Below are 21,299 nucleotides of genomic sequence, written 5' to 3' on the forward strand. Positions count from 1 at the left end.
AATTCCAAAGACACCAAACATGAACTGACGACCTACGTTCATTTGAAAATTACCCTTATAAAATGTAATAAGGTAACTCCAATGTTAACCTATGGGAGATGTAGGCCTCGCAGTAGTGAAAAATGAATTTAAGAGTTTTTCGATACCAAGTATATGCCCTACTTTTTAAATAAATTGCACCCTGCCCCCTGGGCTGCCTGTTTATATGTATTAAAAAAGAAGGTTTGGGCCTGGCAAAAGGTTTACTTTGCCAGGTTTAAATGGCAGTTTAAGACTGCACACACACAGGCTACAATGGAAGGCCTGAGACATGTTCAAAGTGCTTCTTTAAGTGGGTTGCACAATCAGTGCTGCAGGCAAACGAGTAGTATTTAATTTACAGGCCCATATCACAGGTATTGCCACTTTATTAGGGACTTACAAGTAAGTTAAATTTGCTAGTTGGGTAAAAGCCAATCTAACATGTTTTAAGGAGAGAACATAAAAACGTTAGCACTGGTTAACACTGATAAATTGTGCAGACTCCTAAGGCCAGCAAAAACAAAGTCAGCAAAAACAGGAGGTCTCAATTCAAAAAGTTAGGGGGAAAACTACTCCAAGGATGTCAGGGTGAGAACTGAGCTAAATATGGGTGATTATTTATTGCCTTAATTTCTATACACCTCTGTGAGCCCAGCACTTTGTGAGGAGCAAGCTCCAGCCTCTCATTGCTCAATACAAATTATATCAGGTGATACATATCGCTTTTAGAAAAGTCTGTGTTTCTGAGCCGTGTGACAAGATGTATAAAGATAATATCCTAATTATTTGCCAGGCATATTATAAAATATAATTATAAAATATTACACATATTTTAAAATATAAATATTATTTGAAAAAAAATGTAAGTACATTAAAATATTGCAAAATATTGATAAGTTTTAGCTAAAGAGCTTTGCCTCATTTAATTTGTATGTCCAAGAGAAAACACCACGAATGACGATTAATTCCTGTTCAGATTACGTGTTGACATTCGTCCTGAGTCTTGTGTTTTTAACTTAATATAAGCAAAACACTTTAGACTGATTGCAATAAAGTTGATCATGCTACATACTGCTTCTAATACTAACTATTAAAAAGAATACGCTAATCTATTTCCATGTGTATTTGTTACGTTAATAAAAATGGCAATAACCTTTTTTATTATTATTTGTGGTTTAGATTTTATGACTAGAACGAAAACAAAACGTAATAAAAAATACTTGTTTTGCGTTTATTATAGGAGGGTCAATTTGCTCTTCAAAACACAAGGACACAGAAATCGTCTCATCTCATAATCTGAAATTCCAGGGGGATTGATATGGACACGTCAATATTACTTTACAGTATGATATGTGGGGAGGGGTGGGTGGGTTGGCATCTAGTTAGTTTGAAAAGATATTAGCAGTCCTTCGGGAATCCCTGCTCTGTTTGAAACCCTATTTTCCTAGAGAGCTTTTGGACTCATTATTGGGCAACACGAGCACAGAGCGTGAGAGGGAGAGAGCTCTGCAGCAGCTGAGGCTCCCTTGCTCCAATTATGCAGTAACTTGTCTTGTGAGCGCGCGACTCGTGCGACCGGGAACGCGCCTGAAAGCGAAGCAGAGAGCCGAGGCGCGCAACACCCGGGTGCGGAGACGCGCGTGTGAGCCTGACACAGCCCTGGGAGAAACGGTGGAAGGGTCTGTCTCAAGGAACAGCAAGCGGAGCTGCGGAGGAGGAGAGCCCGCCTGGCAGGCAGCAGAAAGCAGTGGCTGCCTCTGGCTTCCTGCAGGATGAGGCGGCTGCCCCACCACCATTCTCCAGTCATGCTGCGGTCGCGTTGGCTGCCCATGTTGAGCCTTCTGCTCCAGCTGCGGTGCGCAGGTAGGAACAGGGAATGTGCGTGTGTGTGTGTGCTTGGGGCAGGCGAGTGTACGGAGCACAGGACCTCTGGGAGGCAGCTTGTGCTTTGCAGATGGGGTTCCCTGCCTGCAGTTGGCAGTGTTTACAGTTGTGCTCTCCTGCACGTTTCAGTGCCATGCACTCTCTCGCTATCACTCGCCGATACCAAATTATGTTTACCAGGGCGCTCTGATAGGTCAACTCGCTTCAGGCTCTTAGAAGGGGAGAGAGGGTGCCATAGATTTGACTGTGGGGGAGATTGCCTCGCCTGCGTTCGGGAGTTTTCAACCCTACCTGCGGCAGGTCCGCATAGGTACAGCAGCAACACCACGCCCAGAGAATATGGCCAGTCAGAGTGTTTCCCGATCACAACCCCGCCCCTTGGTTGGTCAGGACAGCACTCAGGTCGCTGATTCTCCCAGTACACTTATTGGATTTTGCACATAGCCGTTTCAGCACCTTGGACAGCTCCCTTTGATGAAGAGGGTCCCAGCACGCAACCGAAGGAGTCCCATCCATATGGGATAAACACCTATCCCCGTACGTTTTGCTCACAGCCTAGTGACAGCATCCTGAATACCTCCACGGAACTGCCTTACGGCCACAGTCCGTGAATCACCACACTGGCCAACATTCAGAATGCTAGCCATGTGCTCTCAGCCCCGGAATACTGCTTTCCCACAGCCGTGGAATATCCGCTTGTGTGCAACCCTGAAATAACTACCGGTCCACTCCTAGATAGCCACATGTCCACAGAGGTGGTAAATCCACCTGCCACCAGCCCTGCTTTCAGGTCAGATACAATAACCGACCGGCACGACTCCTTATGATAGCCATATATTGAGCAATTTTGAGATGCTTACCTTTTCGCAGCCCTTGGCTATCCATATATCCATAGCATTGTGATAGGCGCATGTCCACAGTCGCAGGCTAACTTATTTTCCACAGTCCCGAGACAGTGACTTGTTGGTAGTCACCTGTAAAGAGCCTTGAGATGGTCTGCTCACATCCAAAGCATACCCTTCTGTCCAAAACCTTGTGACATGTATCTGTCCACAGCCATGCGACATTGCCACGTTTACTGTCTTATGATTTTTATAGGCCTATAAAGTCCACTGGCCTTTGGAACTGGAATAGCATGCATCTACCCTCTCCCAGAAAGTCCAATGCATACAAGCTTACAACAGTTCTATGTTTGTGGTTCCCAAACAGCAGCATGGCCACAGCCCCAGGATCCTCTCTGCACTTATCCAGTGTACCCACCTTCTACAGGGACCTAATCACAGGGCTACCATCCTAAGAGAATAACATCTTACCAGCCTCATGACCATCACCTTTCCAAAGTCCTGAAATATTTGCTTTTTTGGAGTCCGGAAAGGACTGATCCTCTGGCCTCACCTGAAAGATAGCAACCTGTCATGACCCTGGTAGCCACCTGTCCATCACCACAGCTCTATGTCCATGACTCTGGAATATTTCATGCTCACCTGCCCGTGGCACTGGGGAACGAAACGTGTTGGCTGTGTGCCAGTGTTTCTTCAAGAATTTAATAAAAAGAAAAAATGATGAAGTATTGACTTGTCACGTGTCCTGACTTCTATGAAGTGCACCTTCCTTTGGTTTTGAATTTTCCTACTGGGGTTAGTTGAAGAGCCAGGTCTTGAGTCCTTTTCTAAATTTCAGGAGAGAGGAAGCTCTTTGAAGGTGGAGGGGAAGGTCGTTACAGGACTGGGGGGTGAGGTAGGAGAAGGATCGTCCTCCATTGTGGCTACCATTGATGCAGGGTGTGTTTGCGAGGGCAATGGAGTGCTGGTGTCTGGAGGGTTTGTGAAAGTTCAGGCAGTGGTTGAAGTATGCTGGTCCTCGGTCACGGAGGGCTTTGTAGGTGTGTGTCAGCATCTTGAATCGGCTTCTTTTCTGGATGGGGAGCCAGTGGAGGTTCCTGAGCTGCGGGTGATGTGGGCTTATCTGGGGAGGTTGAGGATGAGCCTGGCAGTTAAGTTCTGTGTCGTCTTGAGTCTCTTCAGGAGTTGGGTGGCGATTCCTCCATAGAGTGCTTTGCCGTAGTCCAGCCAGCTGGTGATTAGGTCTTGAGTAATGGTTTTCCTAGAGTCGGCAGAGAGCCATTTGAAAATCTTTCGGAGTATGCAGATTGTGGGGAAGCAGGTAAAGGAGACTGCGTTGATCTGGCACTTCATGGTGAGTTTGCTGTCCAGTATAATGCCAAGGTTTTATGTATGGTTTATGCACGTGGGTCTGAGATCGGAGTACCACCAGGTGTTGTTCCTCAGGAAGGTGTTTCCAAAGATCAACCTGTCCGTCTTGTCCGTGTTGAGCTTCAGGCAGTTGGTATTCATCCACTAGGCAACGCTCAATATGCAGTTGTGGAAGTTAGTCATTATGATGGAGGGGTTTTATGAGAGTGAGAGGATGAGTTGAGTGTCATCTTCGTTGGATATGATGTTGATCCCATGGATTCTGAAAATGTTGTCTAGGGGCGTCATGTAGGTGATGAAGAGTGTGGGGGCGTCATGTAGGTGTTGAACAGTGTGCGGCTGAGGGGGGAACCTTGAGGGATGCCACAGATGATGCTCTTGGGTTCTGAGGTGAATGGAGGTAGGTAGATTCTCTGGGTTCATCCTGTGAGGAAGGATGCAATCAATTTGAGGGTACCGCCCTGGATCCCAATGTGGCAGAGTACATTGATGAGTGTGTGGTGGGATGTTGTATTGAATGCTACTGAGAGGTTGAAGAGGTTCAGGGCTGCTGTTTCTCCCTTGTTGAGGCGGGTTCTGATGTCGTCAGTGGCATCGATCATAGCGGTCCCGTTGCTGTAGTTGGCACAGAATCCAGATTGGGAGGTGTCCAGCAGGTTGTTTCTCTCCAGGTGTTCAGCAAGTTGGCGGTTGTTGGCTTTCTCAAGAACTTGGTGGGGAAGAGGAGTATAGAGATGGGGTGATAGTTCTTGAGTTTGCTAGGGTCGGCAGAGGGTTTCCTGAGAAAGGGTCTGACCTCTGCGTGTTTCCATCCTTCTGGCAAGACAACCATGGTGATGTATGGGTTGAGAATGGAGGTAAATTTGCAGCTAATTTCCTTGCTCCCAAGCTTGCTGGGGTATGTGAGTGCTCTTGAGTGCAAGGAGTTCATGATGTCTGCAATACTCTGAGTGGTGAGCTGTTCTCTTGTGGTGAGTGGGTGGTTGTGGGGGCGTATATTGGAGTGAGGAGGTTTTTAGGTTGGTGGGGTTTAAAATTACTGGATATGGTGGATATCATGTTTTGGAAGAGGTCGCCAGGGTGTCACAGAGTTCCTGGGATTGGGGGATTGTTTCTCGGTGGCTGACGGGCAGGAGAACTCTCTGATCATGCTGAACAGTTCCTTGCTTTGGTTGGAGCTTTTTCCGATAGTGTCTGCTAAGGTGTCCCTTTTTGTGTCTTTCACATGTTTGTGGTATTTGTTGAGGGCTGTCTTGAAGGTGGCTTGGTCTGTGGGATCTTTACTGCTGTGCCATCTTCTTTCTAGTCTTTTGCAGTTGCGTTTCATAGTTCTGAGTTCTAGTGTGTACTTTCTGGCATGTTTGGTGGACCTGCTGGTCTTAGCTGGCTTGATGGGGGTAACTCTATCTGCGCAGTTGGTGATCAAGGCAGAGAAATTCTGGATAGCCTGTTCCAAGTTGGTTGCAGTGTCAGGGTGTGTGGTGTTGAGGCTTTCTTTCCATTGGGTCTCTGTCACTTTGTTCCAACTGCTGTGGGAAGAGTTGGAAGGCTTTTTGGTGCTGCCTAGTGGTCCTGCGGAGGTGAAGTGAATGATGGTGCAGTTGGTCCAGGTGAGCTCGGTGACATAACGGTATTTGATTCTGTCACTGGCTGCAAAGATCGGGTCCAACATGTGTCCTGCACTGTGTGTGAGTTAGATGACCAGTTGGGTGAGGCTGAAGTTCATCATGCTTTCCAGGAGGTTGTAAGAGTTTTAGTCTTAGGGGTCATTGAGGTGGAAGATGAGGTTGTTGAGGAAGATGTAGTACTTGGAGTCGATGGTGAGCGATTTGATGAATTTGGGGATGGTGACTCAGAAGAGGGGGCAGGGTCTTGGGGGTTTGTAGGCTGTGGTGCCTCTTATGGTTGTTTTCCTGTCAGTTTGGAATTGGAAGTAGAGGTGTTCCACGATCGTTGTGGTGTCATCTTCAGCAGCAGTGCATCAGATGGTTTCTCTGTGGATGATGGCACTGCCACTTCTGTGTTTGTTGGTGCAGTCCCCGTCTATCATCTGCAGTGACGATGTAGGGGTGGAGGCGTGGATGTATCAGATATCTTTGATGATGGTCACGTCGTGGGTGAGGCCGGTTATGGTGTCCCAGATTTCTGTGGCATGTTTGCAGAGTGAACTAGCAGGGAGCAGAATGCAGCGAGGAGGATGTAGCAGAGTGGTTCCAGATCAGTCATGGTAGGTGATGTGGGAGTGGTGCGGGTTTCTGTGAAAGCGAGAGGTCCTGATTTGCATGTGAAGAGGCAGCGGTGATAGGTGAAGCGTCCTACCATTGAACAGACTTTTGGGACCCCTCCTTTTTCTTGGCCCCTGATTGTTGGATAAGAGCAAAACTTTCCATGAAGAAGCCAAAGTGGATGAACATTTAATAGGAAGTTTCGTGCAGATTTGTCAAATGGTGCCAACGTTTTTAAAAAAAAACACAAAACATGCCTTTCCGGTGGAAAGGCTTAGCTAACTAAAACTACGCTTGTGCTAGTGCTGCTATTTATAAGTACATCCAACATCGCCACCACAAGTCGTGCTTGAAATTAATAATTTCATACAATTCACTTCCCGTTTGTAAAGGTTGTGGGCTATCTTTAAGAACATATCAGTCCTATTGCAGAAATACTTTAATTGAAAAGGCAACAGTCACAGACACATTAATTGTGTCACAGTTTGCCAGATCTGTTCTTAACTAGACCTTTTGTTTTATATGTTGGTCTTGTGGAAGCATTTTCAACCTGAAACAAAAAGCACACCTAAGGCCAACTTGGCTTTAAATACCACTTTTTCTTTACAAAATAGAACGCCTGCAGGGTAGATTCAATTCAGGTTTTGACAAAATTGCAATTTTTTTATGAACTATCTGTCAGACGTCAAAATTCTCTTCTGTACTCATGTCAACTTTTTTTCTATAGAGACCCTTTACATTTCCAGTAGGCAAAAGGACAACACTAGTTTGACTTTATCGTATCCTGTGTTATAACGTTAGAAGAAAGTGGCAAGGTTTTTCGTCCACAGATATATTTTAAAATTACTACAATGCATGACAATGATTTCTCTAACATCAACCCTGCCAAAGCGTTCATGGGGGTACACAGACAAAATATCGAGTTTTAAATTTCGATATACAATTATATCGAAGTTTAAATATCGATGGGACATAATATAGAAGGTAAGTAATATTGACAGTCTTAATATCGATATTAGTATGATATTAGTAATTTCGAAGTTTTAAATATCGATGTCAATAATATCGAAATAAATAATTTCGATGTTACTAATATCGATTTTTAAATAAATGTTGTGTATATTATATTGTATTTATTATGTTTTATTATTTATTTTTAATGTAATTTAATTAAATATTGTCTTTTAGTACTGTAGTGGGTTGTGAGTTTATAGGGGAATAGGGTGGGAAGTAATTTAATTATGTTAAATTAATTATTAATTAGTAGCAATTATTAATTAATTAATTGAGAATTAATTTTTAAATCATTTTAATTAATTGATTAATTGATAAATATGTTCTGTAGCGGGTTATGGGTTTATAGGGAAATAGGGTGGGAAGTAATTTAATTATGTTAAATTAATTATTACTTAGTAGGAATTATTAATTAATTAATTGAGAATTATTTGTAAATAATTTTAATTAATTGATTAATTGATAATTATGTTCTGTAGCGGGTTATGGGTTTATAGGGGAATAGGGTTGGAAGTAATGTAATAATGTTTAAATATTTATTAATTAGTAGGAATCATACATTAATTAAAAATAATTGGTAATTATATTTAATTATTTTGGTAATTATTTTTAATTAATTGATAAATATGTTCTGTAGCGGGTTATGGGTTTATAGGGGAATAGGATGGGAAGTAATTTCATTATGTAGAATTAATTATTAATTAGTAGGAAGCATACATTTATTTTTATTAATTGGTAAATACATTTAATTAGTTGGTTATTAATTTTAAATAATTAATTAATTGATAGATGTAATTTATAAGTATGTAATTTAAACCCCTACGCTATCCAACACTTTCCCTACTGTTGCACTCTCTGGAGTTGGAATAGTAATTGTTACCCCTACGCTATCCAACACTTTCCCTACTGCTGCACTCTCTGGAATTGGAATAGTAATTATTACCCCTATGCTATCCAACACTTTCTCTACTGTTGCACTCTCTGGAGTTGGAATAGTAATTGTTACCCCTACGCTATCCAACACTTTCCCTACTGTTGCACTCTCTGGAGTGGGAATAGTATTTGTTACCCCTACGCTATCCAAAACTTTCCCTACTGTTGCACTCTTTGGAATTGGAATAGTAATTATTACCCCTACGCTATCCAACACTTTCCCTACTGTTGCACTCTCTGGAGTTAGAATAGTAATTTTCAATCCTACGCTATCCAACACTTTCCCTACCGTTGCACTCTCTGGAGTTGGAATCGTAATTGTTACCCCTACGCTATCCAACACTTTCCCTACTGTTGCATTCTCTGGAGTGGAAATAGTAATTTTTACCCCTACGCTATCCAACACTTTCCCTACTGTTGCACTCTCTGGAGTTGGAATAGTAATTGTTACCCCTACGCTATCCAACACTGTCCCTACTGTTGCACTCTCTGGAGTTGGAATTGTAATTTTTAAACCTACGCTATCCAACCCTTTCCCTTCTGTTGCACTCTCTGGAGTTGGAATAGTAATTGTTACCCTGACGCTATCCAACACTTTCCCTACTGTTGCACTCTCTGGAGTTGGAATAGTAATTTTTAATCTTACGCTATCCAACACTTTCCCTGCTGTTGCACTCTCTGGAGTTGGAATAGTAATTGTTACCCTGACACTATCCAGCGCTTTCCCTACTGTTGCACTCTCTGGAGTTGGAATAGTAATTTTTAATCCTACGCTATCCAACACTATCCCTACTGTTGCACTCTCTGGAGTTGGAATAGTAATTGTTACCCTGACGCTATCCAACAGTTTCCCTACTGTTGCACTCTCTGGAGTGGGAATAGTAATTGTTACTGCTACGCTATCCAACACTTTCCCTACTGTCGCACTCTCTGGAGTGTGAATAGTAATTTTTACTCATACGCTATCTAAAATGTATTTAGCTTTTTGATTAGTATTATGTTGTTATTAATTGTTATTTATGTGAATATTTTATGTAAATAAATGTATTAGTAATTTATTACATTTTTATTTGTTTTTAAGTTATGACAATAATTAATTTAGAGTTATTATTAATGAAAAATATATTATGTATTATATATTTATTAACATTAATTTGTATTACATTATGTATTAATTTTAAATATTATAGTACATTTTTAAATATGTTTATTACATTTATAAGTATTATTTTGTTAATATTACATTTGTATTATATTTTAAAAAAATTATATTTTACAAAAAACGATATTTTTGTCATTCTATATTTTATTTTCGATATTTTTGTACTTACCTTGTTAGGGATAGGATTAATATATTTTTGACTTCGATATTTTTGTTCCGATATTTTTGTATATCGATATTTTTGTTTTCGATATTTTGTCAGACATTCGTTCATGGGTACTGTATTACGAAGACAGCACACAGAGATGGAGAATCGCCCCAAGTCACTGCTTATCAATAGACTTTTTTTGACATAGTTCTAGACCCATTTTCTTTTACGTGATATGTGCCTGTTTGTTTCAGTAGTTAGCAAAAATCTGAAATTTATGACTTGGTGGAAGTACGTCTTTTTGCAATGGCAGCATTTTCTTTCCTCCAGGATTAGAATTATTGAATCTAGACATAAGCCTAACATGGAAACTAGGTGAAGAGATTTAACTCACCTAGTTACGATGCAAACATCTTTCTATAGTGTTTAAGGGGCTTAATAAAAACGTGGAACTATCTGAAATAACATTATACACGAATACATTATATAATAGTAGTGTCTGTTTTTATATGGTATGTGTGTATGTATATTTCAGTCACATATTTTTAGGTCGAGCCTGGGCAGCACATGCGTTGCTCTGCGAGGCATGCTGTATTCGAGTATAGACTCGTAGCTCCTCCCACTCTCGGTCCATATTTTCATTGGCCTGTGTCCTTGTCCTTTGTAAATGCTGGCTTCTGATTTGTTAATAGGCTTTTTAGTCCCTTCTTAGTACCGCCTTGTCTTCATTTGTAACCTCCCATGAGGACTGGCCTGTACTTCTGTTGTTACAGGTTATACCTTATTTAGCCTGTAAGCACTATTTTCTTTAATGAGTTTCTCCTACTGCAGGCACAACATACTTTCCTGCACCATTCAGCGCTAAGCGCGCTTTCACTTTCCAAGAAGCCAGGGGCAATGGCGGCAGTTTCTTTGAAATGAAATAGGTCTTGCATTTACAAGAGTTCGAGCTGTAGGCATTGTAAATGACAATACCTTTTCAAAACAGATAAATAAAAGGGATTGTCATTTACAATGCCAATTGCTTCAACTCTTTAAATGCGAGACCTGTTGCATTGCAAATGCTTCTTTCTTTATAGGTTTAGGCGTGGAGGTATTGCAAGGGGCAAAAGGCGAGCTGTTGTCGATTTTCCCCGACTTTATTCTAAACAAATTTAAAAGTTGAAAGTATTCGTATTTCACTGTTGGCAATATGTTAATCAATTAGATTTTTTTTAAGGTATACTGCAAAATAGTGGCATGGTGAACTTCCTTTCAGCAGCTAAAGTAGCGGTTGCTACTGGACCCGATAACCTGTTAAAAGGACACACTAAAATGTGTATTAGTTTAATTTTGGAATGTGCAGACAGAAGCTCATTAAAGCTCTTTAAGGTAATTTCAGGTCAGGATTGAAGTTGGGGTCAAGGGCTGCTAAGTGAGCCAAGTTAATTTAAGGAAACAGAGAAATAAATGATGGAAATGGTGAAGCGGCAAATAGAACAAAAGTAGAGGAAGATAAGCGGGAACAAAACGACGAGAAAAGAAACACAGATTGGAGGTAGAAAGTGGAAAGGATATAGGAGAAAAGGCCGAATGAAAGTGTGAATATAAGAAAATGGGAAAGAAAGGAACCAAGGCAGGAAGGAAGTAAAAGGAAAGGATTGGATAAAGGAAGGGTAAAGAGAACGAAGATGGAAGGCTATTGGATAGAATATTGGATAGATGGATGAGCGAAAGGATGGATGTGTGCAAACAAATGTATAGAATGGTAAAAGGACGGATGGAAGCATTAAATGACGAAAGGGTGGAAAGGTGAAAGGATGCATGAATGCTGGTTGGATGGACTAGTGGGAAGGTGAACGAATAGATGGTTGAATGGAACTGATCTTGGAAGAGTCATTTGCTCACTCTGTGCTAATACAGGTTTTGTTCTAAGTGGAGTTATCTTAATTTTACTGGCTACTGCCTTGCTGCAGTGTTTTTTCTAAACTGTCAGTCAAATGTGTAATATAATCTACAGTAAACAGCCTTTATAACACGGGTGTTGCAAAGTTATCCTGTGCCCTGGGTATAACCAAATTGCTTGCTGACTTGTTCTGGTGGTAACTGACTGTCCCTAGGCTCTGCAAAACCTGGCCCAGGTCCAGTCCCATGCTGAAAACACACATAGAATACAGTAAAAACACCTACATACACTAGAGTACTCTATGGGTTAGGGGACCCCATGATTGGAATGACCTTCCGTATGAGGCCCTAGTACATAATAAGGTAGGGGGATCAAAACTATCTTCAACCCCTTCGGCACTGCGCACATTTTTGTCCTGTGCGGGCGATTTAAATAGTGGGCAGGATTCAGACGGCCCCCGGCCATCCTCTGCACACACCCACCGTGACGCATGACGGCCGGGGGCCGTCATGCGCACCGAAGGGGTTAAGACCCTAGTATATAATAGGGCATGGCAGTTTAGAGGCCAGCAGCCCTTTCTGCGCTTGCACGTGGGAACTGGTGAGTACCTGGGGTCATTTTAAAAGGAGCTCTGTGTTGCAGCACTGCTTTTAAAAGTAAATTCACTGCAAACTCGACTTTGCTGGTAGAGGCAGTTAAAAAGTGTTAATCTACAATATTTATGCATATTCAGAACACCCATGGTCTCTCCTAGGTGTTCCATGGGTGGGGGATCATGTGTGCACTGCTGAGGCTTGAGGTCAGTTTAAAAGCAGCGCTGTATTGCAGGACTGCTTTTATAATGTAAATTATGTCCAAACTCGACTTTGGGGTTTGGGCCACTTAAAAATTATTAAACTACCATATTCTGTTATATTCAGTACCTCCAGGGTCTCCCATTTGTGTCCCAGTGGTGAGGTGTGAAGTATTTATAAGGAGGACCCTTATAAAATAAGTTTTACATGCCCTGGGTTCAGTGAAATAGCACATTTCACTGCCCACATTGTCGTAAAATGCTTCACAAAATTGACGTTTGTGCTAGGAGCACTGTGGAGTGAAGATCTACAATCATTTTTATATATTCAGAACCCCTAAAGTCTCCCCTAGGTGGTCCAGGGGTAGGGGTCCTGTGGATATAGGTAGGGTCCTTATAAAAGATGTTTTATGAGCCCTGGAGTTGGAAAAATTGCCCAAGTCATTTTTTTCATTGCAAATCCTCAGCCACATAGGTTAACATGCCAAATAAAAAATTATTTATTAATAATTCCCGCCAGGAGAATCAGAAAATTTCATTCACTGACTTCTTAGAATTTTATTGATAAACTATTGTTGGATTTATCCTAAAATGTACAGATAAGAAGTTATATGATCTTCTTGTCTGTAAGCCAAAATCCTGCCTTCCAGTGATCTGTCCTGATTGGTTAGAGTTAAGTGGATTAGCCAGGTTGCTTTGATGAGGTGATTAGTAGCCATAGCGTGAAGGAGTCATTCTGGGAGGAGACGGTTTTGCTCATGAAAATACCAGAACAAGGGGTAGGGGATGTAAACAATAATCTTCAGTAGAAGGAGGAAACAGGCAGGAGAAACCACTTTCTTTTACAGTCCTACTCTTTGAACCTAGCCAGATTGCAGGCTTATGGAAGGATTGCGCAGATGCCAGAGGTAGGGAGAATATGAAGATGAGCCATTCTGGATAGATGGTTTAGCCAGCTCTTGTCTCTTTGCTGAGACTTCAGCCATACTGAATTTTTGAAGAAATAGTGCTTTCTGGTAGACTATTGTGCTACAGTGTGGAGGAAATGGTCATGCTCTGGGATGTTGTCCTGCACCTGATTGGACAGGAGTGCCCTCATGTGTGACCTGGGAGAATAAGTATCTGAGAGGGGCAATGCCTCTCAGATCTGCTGCTTGAAACAAGAGGAAGAAGAAGCGTCTATGCTGAGAAGTTTGATTTGCACCAACCAGGCCTTGCACTCTGCCTGACAGCGCTTGCTGCGCAATCTTGAACTACAACCCTTGGACCTAACTTGCTTCAAAAGGACTAAAGAGTGGACTCCCTGCAAGTTACATGTTAACAGATCTCACCTGGACCATCACCACCAAGAATCCCCAGCCTGGAGTTCTACCAGTGGATTTGTAAGAGTTTTGTCTGAGTGGATTTGAAGGTATTGAAGTCCCAAACTTTCAAGGACCATCTTGAAGCTTCTGACCCTTACATAGGTTTTGGACTCTTTGGGACCCTCAAAGGATCTTCAGGAAGAAGTTCCAGAAGTTTGAAGAACTTTGAAGCAACTTTGTAAAAAAACTCCATAAGTGGACCAATTTGACCTGACCAGCCAAGTTGATGACTTAATCGCAAGCCAGCCTACAGTCTAGGTTCGTCCTGCTGAAAAGTTCCAGTGGTCTGATTTTCAGACTTTGACCTGGAGTTGGTGGAAACCTAAGCCGGTGAACCCTCAGCGAATCCAGCCTGGTGAAAAGCATCGAGGGACCCAGCGAGAAAATGCTCTGTAAAAGTTTTTAAGTCCAAACGTAGAAAAGGTGACCGGCATCAGACGCAAGAGTCAAGCTTCCCACCTTCAAAAGTGAGCTGGCCAGGATCTCTGGTTTGTCCCGCTGGAAAGCTCTGGAGGTCTGACTTACATACATTTGACTGGTAGTTCGTCACAAGGTAATCTGTCAAACCTTCACTAAATCAGGACTGGCTGAGAGCTTTGTGGGACTCTGGGAAGAAAAGATTCAGAAAAATTTGTAAGTCAGGAAGTAAAAACTTTGACTGAGACCAAACGCGAGGGGTGCTGTGCAGGTTGGTCTGAAACCTTTCGTTTTTCTCGGTCTAGCGCAACCAGATGTTCCAATAGGTGCAATAGATTTTTATGTGCTACATAGTGCTAAATCTTTAAAAATGTATATCTCTGGTTCCCTAGATTGGATGTTTTTGTTCTGGTGTCATTTTAAAGATAAACATATTTACTTTTATAAATTGATGTTAGATTTTTATTGTGTGTTGTGTCTTAATTATTTACTGAATTTGTGTTTTTAAATGCTTTACATGCCTGTCTTTGAAATTAAGCCTACCTGCTCGCCGCCAAGCTACCAAGGGTTGAGAATGGGAATACTTTTCTGAGACCTATACTGAGCCTTAGACGGCGTTAGTGACCTTATTTCCAGTGTTAAATAAATATTCACTACTACCAGGACAAGTTCCCCAGCGGTCTACAGCATGGAGATACCCCATGTGGGGTGATTCATGCACTTTACAAGACATCATTACATTACATTACCAATAAGCCACTTTCCAACAGCGAGCTTCAGGTTGCGTGCCATTGCCCCGCAAGCTGAATAACAATTGCTGTTAAGGCAGTCAGTGTTATAGCTACCTAAGCGGATAGGCAGGGAGAGGAATCAGAAGAATCACAGCAGGAAGAAGGACCGGGATGCAGTTTGGTAACTTGGACTGGGGCTGGGTGGAAGTGGGGGGAGGATTTAGAGATGGGAGCTGGTTTTAGATCCCAGGGCGAGGGGTCGGGGTAGTGTTTAGGGCAGGGGCCGGATTTTAGGGCTCAGGGAAGGTGTGGAATGAGCAGTCGCTAGGGCTGGGGGCCAGTGTTTAGGACTAAGGGCAGGGGTACTGGGGCCAGGGTAGTTTATTTGGGCTGGGGGCTGAGTTTTAGGGCTCAACGTAGGGGGTCGTGGTACTTAATAGGACTGGGGCCGGTAGATTACAATGCATGAGGGTGGAATCATGGAGCTCAGGGCAGGAGGGCTGTGGTGGGATCTTTACCACACATATACCTTTACCAATTATGCCTTTACAATGAAATTTGTTGTAAAGGCTTGCGTGGTAAAGGCATGCTTGGTAAAAATGCAGTTGTTTTAAAGACCGGGTGTTTAAGGCATGCATGGTTTAGACATGCGTGGTTGTGTCATACAACACACAGCAGGCAGTGTCCATCTCCTGGTTTGTCCACAATTAAGTCATCTTCTTAATGCACTCTTCTGCTACAAAACAACCACACTCTATTTTACTTTTAGTTTGTAGGTTACATGTCATCCCTCCACTTCATCCCTAATCGGTTTGCCTTTCATGATTTGATGTTTTGTAAGCATTTGTTCAAATACACCGGTACTAATAGTCTTAATCCAATTTATTTCACAGATCACTGATAAAGGAGTCTGCGAGCTCCAAGTGTAATCTGATTGTGCATGCTTTAAATGACATATTTTAATGAATACAAGCAAAGTAATGCTGAGCAGCATAATTATTTCTCTGAAGCAAATTGTGCATGTGCCAATAAGAAAATGATGTGCTGGTAACTGAGAACATGTATGGGGGTGGGCAGCCAGAAAATCCTTTAATTCATTTGGCCCTGAAATCAACCCGCTGTTACTCATTCTAACAAGTCTTTCTCTAGTGTAAAGCTGGGCACCAAGAGTAAGGCATTTAATGTTATCTTTTTTTTTTTTTTTTTTAAGACGTTAAAGTTTCAGTAATACACAGCGTCTTGCACACAACCCGGAGGCTGGCCGCTATTTATCATACGTAAAGTATCAAAACATCAAAGCCGTGGTAACGGCCATCCTTGCCAAGTCGTAAATCGTGTAAAGAACATCTGAATACCTTCGGATAGTAGTGTTCACTGACCTAATCCGTCTCATTTTATAACATTTTTTTTAAACAACCATAACTTGTCTCTATGAGAATCAGGATTGTACCAGTCATTATCAACATCCTACAGGGTTACATTATACAAGCATTTTCTATCGGGTCCTAAGCACATCATCATATTGTGGAGACAGTCCCCTTCACAAGACACATTACTAGCCTTGCCTGGCACTCCCTGCGCCTCCCCCCGCCTATTACGGCACATCTCGTAATTGCAACCATGACCCCCCTCCAGATGTACTCCAAGTTACACAGTATATATCGTAGCGACTTAGATCGTTCCTCATCACACTCATTCCAAAGACATCCCCGCCATGCCCCAAAAAAACACACAGAAGGCTATCATATGGCAAAGACACTGTAGCACACCCTCTATGGGTCATCATCAGGTTCTAGCATTTCCTCCGGGGGCTCACATAGGTTCCCACGATATTCATTCCAATTATTCCATATTCTCGACCATTTCTTAGGGCACCCTCTATGCACATATACTGCCCTTTCCGCTATCATTGCTGAGTCCATATCATTACACCAGCGAGTACATGAGGGTTTCACACCAGATCCCCATCTCCTAGCGATGTTACGCTTTGCTATGGCCATACCTAGTGCCGCCCAGAGTTGCAATCCCCTGTTCATATCGGTAGGAGACCAAATGTTTAGTAGACAGCACTTAGGGTCATTCTGCAGCACAACCCCCGTCGCCTCCGATATCTCAAACAACACTTCCTCCCAATAAGATTGTATTTTGCTGCAATCCCATAAAATATGATAAAAAGTCCCTGGGGATCCACAACCTCTGAGGCAGGTAGGTTCCGGGGTACGCCCCAGTTTATGTAGTAGAGTACGGGAATAGTACACCCTATGCAGTATTTTTAATTGTACCAGTTTCAGTCGTGAAGGTATGGTGGTCTCTCTGGGCGAGGCCAGTGCATGTAACCAGTCCTCATCAGCTATGTCTCCCAGATCCACCTCCCATCTGCTACGGAGGACTACCGTGGGGTCAGGGAGATTATTGACAAGCTTCCGATATGTAAGGGAGATCGCCTTCTTATCTAAGTGGTCAGTGAGGAGTCTATCCTCCAGGGGGGAGGATGCGGCAAGGATTGAGTCAGATGGAATGGCTCCCTGCAAGGCGTGTTTGATTTGTGCATATCTATAGTGTTCATTTTCCCCCATTCCATACTTCTCTCGCAGGGCTGGGAATGAAATAACCACCCCCCTTATCCATAGGTCTCCGATTGTCGATATGCCAATAAGATCCCATTGCCTGAAACCTTTTGAGTTCGACAGTGTGCCAAGTTTGGGGGTATCCCAGAGTGGTGTGGCCAGCGTAAGGACTCCCTCCCATCCTAGAGCTCTCTGTGCAGCATGCCAAATCTTGATCGTGTGTGCCGTAGGGCCTGTGAGTGTGTGCCGGCGTTTGTCTGAGTAGAGTGCCTTCATAAGTTTGTCTGGGGGGAGAACGGTCCTGTCAAGGGCGTAGGCCGGATCTCGTTGCGGGGCATGCAGCCATTGGTTCACCACCATAAGTTGAGCTGCCCAGTAGTATAGCTTGACGTTCGGCAAGGCGATGCCCCCGTCATACCAACTACGTGACAATTTAGCCTGCGCTATACGGGCCGGTTTACCGTCCCATAAGAGTGCGGCGATCTCAGCATCGATCGATTTTAAATATGTGAGAGGGACCGGAAATGGGGTGTTTTGTAATGCAGAGAGGAGTCTCGGGAGTGAGAGCATTTTAAAGAGGGCCGCCCTGCCCAGTAGAGTCAAAGGAAGGGAGCGCCAGTGCTTCACATCCGACTTTAGCCTCTGTAGAGGTTTCAGTAGGTTTTCTTCCATAAAGACTGGCTCCTCTGGGGTGATGTATATCCCGAGATATTTAAACCCTCTGGATACCGTTTGCAAGGTGCAGCCATGTGGCAGCATGGGCGTCGAACCACGTAATACATACAGGAGCGACTTGGCCCAGTTAATGGTATATCCCGAGACGTCACCATAGGTCTTAAGTACGGCCATTAACGTCGCTAGGGACGAGGTTGGAGACGTCAAATATATCAGTACGTCATCCGCATAGAGGGAGATGCGGTCTTCCCAGCCCTCTCCCCACGAGATGCCTCGGATCTGTGGATCCATACGGATTCTCACCGCTAGCGGCTCAAGTATGAGGGCGAATAGTAGTGGGGACAGGGGGCAGCCCTGGCGGGTGCCGCGACCCAATGTGATCACGCGTGACGTGTGCCCATTCGCTATGATCTGTGCCAAGGGTGCTGTATAAAGGAGTCTAACCCAGCCACAGAAGTTAGGGCCAAAGCCCATCTTCTTGAGCACCGCAAAAAGGAACGGCCACTCCACAAGATCGAACGCCATGGTAGCGTCTAGTGAGAGAATTGCGGCATCGTCCCGGAGTAAGGGAATGCGGTGTAGTATTCCGTTTAGTCTTCGCAGATTAAGGGAGGTATTACGCCCACGCATAAAGCCTGATTGGTCTGGGTGCACCAGAGTTGTGAGGTGAGGTTGTAGACGCAGGGCCAGGAGTTTCTCTAGCACTTTTGCATCTGCGTTCATCAGTGAGATCGGCCGGTATGAGGAAGTCAGGTCAGGTGGCTTACCAGGCTTGTGTATAGTGACGATGGTGGCCAACCTCTGATCTGGCGAGAGGGAGCCCCGCTCCAAGCAGTCAGTGTACATGGGAAGCATATGTTGGGTAAGGGTCGATGACAGTGTCTTATAGAGTTCGATCGGTAGACCGTTGGGTCCCATCGCCTTTCCAGTGTTTAGGGCTGTTAGGGCCACCCCCAACTCCTCCCCCGTCAGATCATCCTCTAGGGATTGCGCATCTTCCTGTGAGAGTGTGGTGAGAGGAATGTCATGTAGGAATTGCGTGCAGTCGTCTTCCGACACTTCCGTACGTGCTGTATACACTGATTCATAGTATGAAGCCAGTTCCTCCACTATGACAGGGGGAGAGGTCGTGCAAGTACCGTCTGAGAGTGTCAATGCGGCTATCCACCTACTCGCCCTTTCCTTTCTTTCAATCCATGCAAGCATTTTCCCAGTCTTATCTCCTAATTCATAGACCCTGTGTAACATGTCAGTTAACCTTGTCTTTGTCATGTCTTCAGCGTACGATCTGAATTCCTGGGAAGCTAACGTCAGCGTGTGCGCTGTGTCCTCCGTGGGGTCAGAGGCGTGTGCCAACTCTGCGGTCTGGACCGCCGTCTCGAGCGATTCTATGGTTGCCTTCTGTGCCCTTTTATGCCTTGTGATAGTGGAGATGGCTTGTCCCCGGACCACTGTTTTGTATGCCTCCCATAGTACCGACGGTGATTCAACCGAGCCCACATTGTCCTCGAAGTAATTTGTGGTAGCTGTTTTGAGTGCTTTAGCAATGGTATGATTTTTAAGATACCCAGGATAGATCGGATAAATTCGTTGTCGTCTGGTGGGGTGCACTGTGTAGGTGAGTAGCACTGGGGAATGGTCAGAGATCCCCCGCGGTAGATGTTCTATGGATGCAATCTTTTCTGGGGGAACGGCTAGTGTCAGTAAGTAGTCCAGCCGGGAAAGACTACCATGTACCCCTGAAAGAAATGTGTAATGTTGATCCTGGGGATGTTTGAGCCTCCATACATCCACCAGTCCCAAGGCATCCAAGAATTCCCGGAACAGGTTGTCTGCTCTGGTAGCCTCACGAGGAGGCTGTCGGTCCACAGCAGCGTCCGGCACCGCATTGAAGTCGCCACCAATAATTAGTTCCCCCTCTGGGAGTCCAAGCAGTAAATTACCCAGGTCTTGGAAGGCTCCTTGATGTAACGCAGGGGGGATGTATACCGTCAGTATATTATATGGCCGTCCCTCCCATTGGCAACTGATCGCTGCAAAGCGTCCCTGGTCGTCAGCCCATGTGTGCTTGATAAGTAGGGGTGCATTTTTGGAAACCAGAATACCAACCCCACGTGAACCCGAGGAGAATTCTGCGTGTGTGACCATTTTAAATCCCCAGCGGTTAAGGGCCTGACAGGTTGTTCCCACCAGATGTGTCTCCTGGAGCAATACTATTGTTGGGGCCTTTCTCTTTAGGAATTGGAGGACCAAGCCCCGTTTAATTTTGTGGCCCAGCCCATTGACATTCCAAGAGACGATAGTAAGCGGGGCAGTTACCAGTGGTTGTGAGCGTGGGCGAGGCGTTAAAAGGTCTTGGTTAGCCATGACCGCAGGTGCTCTTGTGTGTCAGGAACTTCGGAAATAGTATTCGGACCGGGGTCCCTCAACATTGAGTATGGGAAGCCTTGACTGCAGTGATGAAGAGTGCCTAGCCCTGTGTAGAAACAACATAGAGAGTGTCCTGCGCCAGTGTGCAGAGCCAGCCCATACAGGAATCTGCAACTATTGAGACTTCGGGACCCCACTGACGAGCAAATACTGTTTACTAAGTGCCGGGGCGGCAGTGTCCCTGAATAAGAAACTCGGTCAGGGGTCCAATACCAACTATCGTACCGCGTAGTGCCCAGAGCGGTTACAAATCCCTCTCTCTGTCGAGCTAGGTGGCCTATAGAGAACACCAGGCGCACCAGGTAGGTCCGCCCCTGCTGGCGTGGAGGTCCCAGCAGTGTGCACTGGTTCCAGAGTAAGTGTCTTGTGGTCGTGTGTACATATAACCCTAGGAAAAACATGAGACTTATAAGAGAACAATAAAACTTGGCAAACAACCCCCCCCCGCCCATCCCTCCTCCCTGCCTCCCTGCTATACGGACATAAAACCGCCCGCTCCCCCAACTTAGCAGAGTGCCTGCTCCCATTTCCCCCCAATGTACTTGCTTGCGGGGTAAGTGTTCCGTGGTACTAGTGACCCCATCAGTCACATTCTGCTCTTCTTGTTCATAGTTCAACGGCAGCCTTGTCACCTCATGTGGTCATCTGTGGAGAAGGCTGTGCTAATAAGGAACTTATATATCAGGACATAGTTCGTCGGCTTCCGGTCCCTCCTCCAGCTCCTTGTCATGATTTTCTCCGGCCGTCGCTGGTGGAGGTCCTGCACTCTCGACGCGTTGATTACGCTGGCCTCTGCCCGTGTGTCCATTCCCTTCCACCCGACGCCAACCATCCAGC

The 21,299-nt window shown here is 44.3% G+C and overlaps 1 protein-coding gene across 1 annotated transcript in view; it reads left to right on the top strand.

Moving 5' to 3' along the window:
* Positions 1-1,606: 1,606 nt before the first annotated feature.
* Positions 1,607-21,299, top strand: part of PTPRR (protein tyrosine phosphatase receptor type R) — a 945,480-nt gene continuing 925,787 nt past the window's right edge. The window contains exon 1 of the mRNA XM_086921858.1: positions 1,607-1,884. Coding sequence (XP_086777984.1) covers positions 1,794-1,884 — 91 coding nt within the window. The 5' untranslated portion in view covers positions 1,607-1,793. The remainder of the gene's footprint in view (positions 1,885-21,299) is intronic.

This window comes from Lissotriton vulgaris, chromosome 1_1, assembly GCF_964263255.1.
Source record: "Lissotriton vulgaris chromosome 1_1, aLisVul1.2, whole genome shotgun sequence".
In the NCBI taxonomy this organism is placed as follows: Eukaryota; Metazoa; Chordata; class Amphibia; order Caudata; family Salamandridae; genus Lissotriton; species Lissotriton vulgaris.